Source organism: Megalobrama amblycephala, linkage group LG2 (assembly GCF_018812025.1).
Source record: "Megalobrama amblycephala isolate DHTTF-2021 linkage group LG2, ASM1881202v1, whole genome shotgun sequence".
Lineage (NCBI taxonomy): Eukaryota > Metazoa > Chordata > Actinopteri > Cypriniformes > Xenocyprididae > Megalobrama > Megalobrama amblycephala.
In genome coordinates, this window is record NC_063045.1 from 21,033,349 (window position 1) to 21,041,213 (window position 7,865).

The following is a 7,865-nucleotide window of genomic DNA, read 5'->3' on the forward strand; positions in this document are numbered from 1 at the left end:
GAGTTGATTTACGGATATAAAGTTTGCCAATATATTAAGCACCACCTGAAAAGGCATAAGGTTTTTATATGTGTGTTTACTGTTAGTTGTAACAAGTGTTTCTGTGTTCTTCGCTATGTATATTGATGAATAATGTAAGGGAGAGAGAGAGTTTATGGATAATATTTTAATGCACACTTGCACTGTTTTATTAAGCTCTTACAGAGATTTTCTAGAGTGAAAATGGACGCTTCATCTTCTGTGTGAAGTACAATAAACGTCATAAAACTCATCTGTAAAGTTTTGGCCATAATTCGGACAGGCTTGTGCTAATGTAGTGGAAGAAGACATTCTGACATTTATAGTGCGTCCTGACTGACTCCTGTCACCGGAGAATCAGCTCTTGAAGCTCCGCCCTCTTAGGCCGAGAGCAGCAGCTCATTTGCATTTAAAGGGCACACACTGAAACGGCGCGTTTTTGCTCAACCCCCAAAAATGGCAATTTTAACATGCTATAAAATATCTGTAGGGTATTTTGAGCTAAAAATTCACATACACGCTCTGGGGACATCCGAGACTTATTTTACATCTTGTAAAATGAGGCATAATAGGTTTGTGAAATGTGTCTGATCTAAATAATCACACTGTAAAATTGGGTTTCAGCTCATGCCGAGTAATACATTATTTAGACAATGTCACATTATTTGAATAACACTGAAAGAGACCACACCTCTGAGACAATAGGCTTAAGAAATACATTTAATAAATAGTTTTAACTTACCCTCATCAAGGGCAGACCTGTATATTTAGTCAATGTAAAGCTTTGAAAAATATTATTTTAATCATATCTGACATCTATGATGCAGTTAAATTTCATATATTATCTTTTATACATACTGTTTTTAATTTGGTTTGGTTACTGTAAACCTTTTGCAGGTATTAGGTAGATAGAAAAATCAACATCATCTCATAATGTCAGGGGTGGACATCTCTGAGAATCAAAGAAATGTGTCACAGTACAGATACACCACCATATGATATTCCCAATTGTTCTTCTTTTGTATACAGAAACAGTGAGGATCTCAATAAAATTGGCCCTTAGTAATATCACTCAAGCATTAACTTGAAGATGAAGTTCAGCAACCTCTTAATATGTCTTGGTTAATTGGCACCTGAAAATGGTGGTATCACCATCATTTTATTTTTGTTGTGCATGCTAGATACTGCACACATCAATGTCTCTCACTTCCCTTTAAAAAGACAGGATTACAATACATAACATCTCTCTGAAATTAAAAAAATAGTTTTAATTGACAATACCAAAAAACACTGTGCTGTTCCCTACCTCATAAACTGCTGAAATTTGCACATGCTGTGGTAACACTACTGCACCCCTGAGCCCTGGCTAATCACCGAAGACCTTCCCACTGCAATTTTCTATGGCGCGGTCGCCCGCTCTTATCCTTCGCCATGTTAAGGCAAGGATTGTGCTTGTTGCTTTGCAAGTGATTCCAGTATTTCATGAGTTCATTGGGCTGGAACTGGTGAGAGGTGATCAGGTGACTGTATTTGCAGCTGGAGTACGACACTCTCCAGTGGTTGAAGAGAAACTCATTCGGTGGTGGCACTGGGTCGATCCGCAGCTTTGCCAGGCAGATTCCCACATACACATCCTCAAGGTGAAGGCGACGGATACTCAACGAGGCGTTGTAGATTTTCGCAGCCATGTCCCCCGAGAATACGTAGCCCGTCCCAGAGCAAAAGATAGGGTATCTCTCGCTGGAATACAGCTCTGGTGGCATGTACCACTTACTGTCCTTGTTGCGGTTGGGAGCATAGCCTCTCATTAGGTAGCCTGTGAAGTAATTCTGTCGAGGTGCCATGTTTGGCTTTAGCAGCTTTTGGATGAGATATTCTGTGTTGACAAACATGTCACTGTCCGTCTTCATGACATAACGGGCGTGCGGGCAATAGCGAGCAACCCAGCTCATGCCCATTAGCGTCTTGATGGTAAGGTTGTAATAGGTGTCCAAGAAGTCCTGCTGGATGATGTCATGGTACTGCAAGCTCTCCTCGTCAATGGAGCTCTGAGGATACGCATTAGGTATCCTTCCCAGCAGAAAGAGCCGCACGAACCCATAACCCATGGCCACGCTCTCGTTGCCCCAGGTCTGTCTGATGGCGTTCCTTGCCTCCAACTGCCTTGGCTCCGCAGCAATTAGCAAAACCAGGAAGGGGCTGCTTTCGTTGCACTTGTAGGGCTCATTAAGCAGCCAGTGATAAGGCTGGGCTGCCAGGCGGCCTCCCACTCCCATTTCCCTGTGCAAGCTCTTGGTGTTGCTGTTGGTGTTTGAGTGGTTGCCGCTCGGCGAGATCTCCAGTCCCACAATCCCCCGGGCAGTGATCTCAGCCTGGTGAGAACTCAAATTGAAGTTAACAGACGGTTTGGGGAGCACATAAGCATTGTCTTTCCAGAGGCTTCGCAGTGAGCTTTGGTTTCCCTTCGCACGCTCCTTGTGGGGGCGCAAACCCCGCATGGTGTAAACCAAGGGGTTGTCTCGCAACCAACTCCGGCCCTGCAGCAAATCCTGGTGGCAGTAGATGAGAAAGAGGGCAAAGAGTGAGGCCAGCGAGAGAAGGCCTGCTACATGTGTGCGGAAGAGTGACCGCTTGACATTCCAGGTCATCTTGATGGGGCAGCAGTGTCGCCGACGCCACTGCATGATGTAGAGTGGGGCTGCTTAGCAAAGCGCGGCGGTCACAACCAATCACATCAAACATGTGTTGCAAACAGCCTGAGGGTTATCTGAGCTGGCAGATGGGTGTGTTCAGGGCCGCAGGTGGACCTACGAGGGAGATGACAAACTGTTCATGAGAGTTGCAGGAATGTGATTCTCTGACCCTCCCCAGTGACAGACGGTCATGCTTTGGGGCAGTTTCCTTCTGAAGGACGACTGCTTCCTCAGACTGATGTCTCTGTGATCTAAGAATGAGAAGAAAAAAAACAATGAATAATACTGGGTGGCGTCTCATGGATAATGTAAAATGGATAGCAGAAGATCTTAAATTATATTGATGAGCCATATACTACTACAGTAGTAGTAATGCTGGCAAGTGGCATTACTTGGAAACTGATTTGTGATTTTCATAAAAAATAAGGTTTATGACAGCTCAAACTTTCTCTCTACACCAGTAATGTTATGATTTTTCCAGTCTCCTACATTTCCTGTGCATGGCAACACTGTGGGGGAGATTGCTAACAGGGGTCTCTGCATATCATGAGCTAACCTTTACTGCCCTGCGTGAGAGTTTAAATTGCAGGTTTGCACAACATAACATTCAGTGTGAACACTGCTGCCTCAGAGGCCCTCCAAGCCACCTCCCCACCCAGATGCACTCTAACAGCCAGAAAGGGGAAGCATCCGTCAAAATGAATTTTCAGGCTCCAGCAAGCAGTGTTGCAGGATCCGCAGCCAGAAGCTGCGAGTGATAACAGCCCTCACCCCTTATTCACCCTCAACCTTAAACTTATCAACACTGCACCAGAGGGATAGGCCTCCCTGCTAGCAATTTCCTCTCTTAACCATTGCTTTCTCACACCGGGGGTTATTAGATTTTAGAACCTCTGCAAAGTAATGGGGATCAAAAATAGAAGGAAATGATTACAAAGGCAAAGCAGAGGTCTTGTTTCTGAAAGTCATGTTTTGTTCTGGCTCATTTTAAAAACATCTGAGGAGGAAGTGCTCCTAAATGTTCTATGACAAAAATGCATTACTTTCCATCAAAGCATTTTTTGATAAGTATATTTTGTAAATTATTATTCAACATAGCATTACTACCTGTTTTTTTAATTCATAATTCGGTACTCTTCTGACATTCATGCCAGCTGAGATTTAGGCAATAAATAGATACTATGTAAATACATAATTCTATTTATACAGTTGTATACACAGTACATAATATGCAAATCAGTGCAAAATTCTTCTGATCTAGATGTATATTACTTTATTGTTTTTAATTTATTCATTCTTTTTATTCATCTAACTTATTTAAATGTTTTTTCTTTTCTCTTGTGTTGTATATGTACCCAGAGCTCCTGGAAATCACAACAAATTCTGTGTCTGCACACACTTGGTGAATAAAGCTCATTCTGATTCTGGTTAACATACCATTAAAATAGGTAATTGTAAACAAATAAAATATCTGAATATTACTGTATCTCATTACATGTTTGCAAGAATTTTTAGCATTCATTACTCCAGTCTTCAGTGTCACATGATCCTTTCTTATTATCAGTGTTGAAAACAGTTGTGCAGCTTAATATTTTCATTGAGTTTATTTGCATTTATTTGAAATAGAAGTCTTTTGTAAGACTACAAATGTCTTGTTACTGTTAATCAATTTAATTTACTTGAATAAAAGTATTAATTTCTTTTAAAAATCTTACTGACCCTAAAATGGTAACGTATAATTAGTACTGGTTATATTATGTTTATTAGTTTAAAAAAAACAAAGTGTGACAGCCTGAGGCTGGCGATCAACATTTTTGATAGTCTCCTTTCACTGTTTTATTGTTGAAAAAGAAAAAGAAATTCCAATTCTATTTTGTACCGTATTGGTGGAGAGTTCCATGTGCTATTATTCTAACTACCACCTAAATGTTTCTCTTTGGATTGTGCCCTATTTTGTTGCAACAGCTGGATCAGCGGATGATAACCTTTTCAACCAAATGTGCTCACCCAGCGTGGGCAATTACAGTAAGATGGAAAGAGGCTAAGCCTGGCTTTACTTTAAAGGTTAACACACTTCAGAACAGAGCGAATGAAATGCTCCAAAGGTTTCCTTTGTCATCCATTTGATATCTTGTAATGAGAGCCTCACTAGAGAACGCTATGTGCTGCACTCACTTGGTGCTAGGTGTTTTTGTTTTTTGCCAAGCTAACACACACATGCTTGTTTGGATGATCAAGAGGATAAATAAATATGTATGTATTTGTTAATAACAGAGAGAATTCCTAAAATCAGCTGCTTTCATTTCAGTTTGCATTTCATACAGTTTCGTAAATTAGGAGCGTGATGTGGCCACAGCGGTCAGCAATTAGAGGAGCAACATGAGACTATTAGACTTCTAATAGGAAACACCTGCAAACAAAGTTATTATGATGGAGATCAGCATAACTCGGCAATCAGTGTACCCTTCAATAATAAATGCAGGAGCTTTTAATGCACAGCTCCATCAGGTTTTTACTTAGGATTTTTCAAAACATTTTCCTCATAACAATGCATTGTAACATTTTTTTTTTTTTTTTTTCCTATGGACTATCTATGTAAATGTTGGTTTCAATTTAATAATCAAAAGGTAGCATACCTCTCTAAAAAGGATTCACATTTGCAATGACATCCATTTGTGAGCCCAATAATGTGAATAATTTGCATTACATATTAATGTTTTTGTAAAGTGTATGTGTGTAGAGTAAAACAAACATATTGCCTTAATCTGAGCATACAGATTGAGGAAAAAATAAATAATAAACTTAAAACTACTATGTCAAAGCTGATGAAAAACTGGACATCAACATTCTGGATGACATTAAACAAATAATAAATGGAGGGCAATAAACGCAATGCACAATCACAAAATATTCGCACCAGATTCAATAAATCTCCATATGCACTAGTGATTCTCCCTGGAGGAATTAGTTTGACATTGAGTATCCCGTGTGAAAACACTTATCAAGTGTCCTACACTTTGACGGCTGTGTTTATTTATATACTGACACTACATCTGACACCACATTTTAATGTTTTCTTAAACTATGTACTATGGCGCTTACTGGTACATATTAGTTTGAAATATAATTACATCCATTACTCAAATGCCAGGGTCTTTATAAACCTCATTCAGAAGTTTGCGAATGTTCCTTTGAAAGGCAAATTTAATGAATCACATATCGTGAGGATGAAGCTCAAAACATTTTATTCTCAGAGCATCTGTCATCTAACTTGGACTGAGATGAATACCATCCCCCCAGTTCAGCTGAAAGAGAATTGTGGCCAAATTAAACACACATTATTGCAAAATAATCTGTACAAGAGCATGCCAGCATACATCTTGGCCCTTGCATACTTCAGCAGGTTGTTTTAATTGTTTTCATATCACAAGGCTTAAATGACTAATGTGACGTCTTATCTCCCATGAGAGCAAATAGGTTTGTTGATTCATGCAAAATGCTGTCACAATCTGCCGGCATCCCTGCTGAACAATGTTACAGCACTTTTAATGAACTGTAACATATTTGATGCATTAATATTATTAAAAGACCCTACTTTAAAAAAAAAAAAAAAAAAGCATTAAGTCTCTCTGCTTGTATTCACATTTTGTTCTCAAGGTTTTTATTACCTGGGTGACTGGAAGAAAGACTTGACAGGAAATGCTTTGAGAGCATGGGGCCCAAGTCCAATCTGATCTTTTATATTATAACCACAGCTTAAAAGTGTTTTCGAGCAGAGTAGTAAGCCATGGGTGGTGGTCAGCTTGCAAAAGTCCAAGCAGCTGTGGCGTTTCCATGCCTCAACGCAACCATTTCTGGGGCACTTTAACAGCTAGTAGCTGTCGCATTTCCTGTTACATTTTTTTCCCTTTTCTTGGTTAAACTACTACAACAATTACAATTTAAGACGCAAGTGTGTGTGTTTTTCTTTCTTTTCTTTTTGACTTCTGGTGTAGACAGTAGTCAAGCATTTGAATCAAATTTTCTGCAATGTGGTTTATTTATGTCCATCCTGTTTACACACAACTTAGTGATGAACTATTTACTGAACCGTTTTCTTCCTCAGTATGCATTATGGTGTTTATAATTAAGATTGTCACTCTTAAAGGACAGCAAAGAGCACTTGGACGAAGAAACAACAACAATTTATTGAGATATTTATATTTTGAGACCTACCTCACTCTGTGAGAGAGTGGAAAGATGCGCGCGCCGTCTGTCGACCCGCACCGCGCGCCATCATTCCCTCCAGCACTACCAAAAAACCGACGATAAACCACCTCTTCACTCCCCCCCGTGTTACTCACAAGAACTTAAGCTTATTCCCTCGTTTTCCATCGTGAATTCGTGGAGCAAAACCCCTCCTTCCATCTGTCAGGAGCTATTGTTGTCTGGCACTGTACACATTAGGCTTCTTCTCCCATGAATGTCTGTGGTACTGTCACTGAGACCGCTACTTCTTCGTCCGTTATGCGAATGCCTGTAATTTCTTAACAAATATATACAGCAGCGGAAGGCGGAAACAGATAATTTATTATTATTTTTTTTAAAAAAAGAAAAGAAATGAACTTCAACGGTCACATTCTACGTCGCGAGTCTGCAGTCATTATGAGGTATTGTCCACTGGAGTAACGGGGAGAAACAGCGGCTGCACGCGAGTCGGGTGGCTCTCGCGGATTCTTCCTATCAAAATAACGGCTGCAAGAGGCCTCTCTGTGCCTGGTCTATCAGAACACGACCCCGAAGTGCACGAGAAAACAGCGAAGCCTGTCCTCTTCTCCAAATAATATGTGGGGTGGGATGGTGGGAGGGAAAGCAGCTGTTGAAATGACGCCGCTTCACTGACTGACTGACTGAGCCCTGCGACGTCACTGCCTACTTAGGGGAGAATCCCACGTGACCCATTTAGAATCACTCCCACTCCCCCCCCCCAAACCTACACAGACCCTCAGTTCCTTAAAGAATGAATTTAACTCTCTATGGGGCCACGATTTGGCTGGTTAGCTTCAACAGTTAGCCCCTGCTGGTAGATGTCGTAACTACACATTATGGGGCAGTAAGAATCTAAGCAATCAATGGTCTCCATTGACGACCATTCAAAACTAGCCGTTTATTCTG

General features: G+C 40.6%; 1 protein-coding gene across 3 annotated transcripts; it reads right to left on the minus strand.

Moving 5' to 3' along the window:
• Positions 1 to 722: 722 nt before the first annotated feature.
• On the minus strand, positions 723 to 7,626 carry b3galt2 (UDP-Gal:betaGlcNAc beta 1,3-galactosyltransferase, polypeptide 2). 3 transcript variants are annotated; one of them, XM_048166543.1, is made up of 2 exons: positions 7,055 to 7,626; positions 723 to 2,962 (listed from the first exon to the last, which is right to left on the minus strand). In XM_048166543.1, the coding sequence occupies exon 2, from the start codon at positions 2,700 to 2,702 to the stop codon at positions 1,389 to 1,391; it is 1,314 nt and encodes a 437-aa protein (XP_048022500.1). In that variant the 5' UTR covers positions 2,703 to 2,962; positions 7,055 to 7,626; the 3' UTR covers positions 723 to 1,388. The 3 variants fall into 3 exon arrangements, with proteins under 3 accessions (XP_048022500.1, XP_048022492.1, XP_048022509.1); XM_048166535.1 differs by having other exon boundaries at positions 6,927 to 7,626; XM_048166552.1 differs by lacking the exon at positions 7,055 to 7,626 and adding an exon at positions 6,380 to 6,909.
• Positions 7,627 to 7,865: the final 239 nt, after the last annotated feature.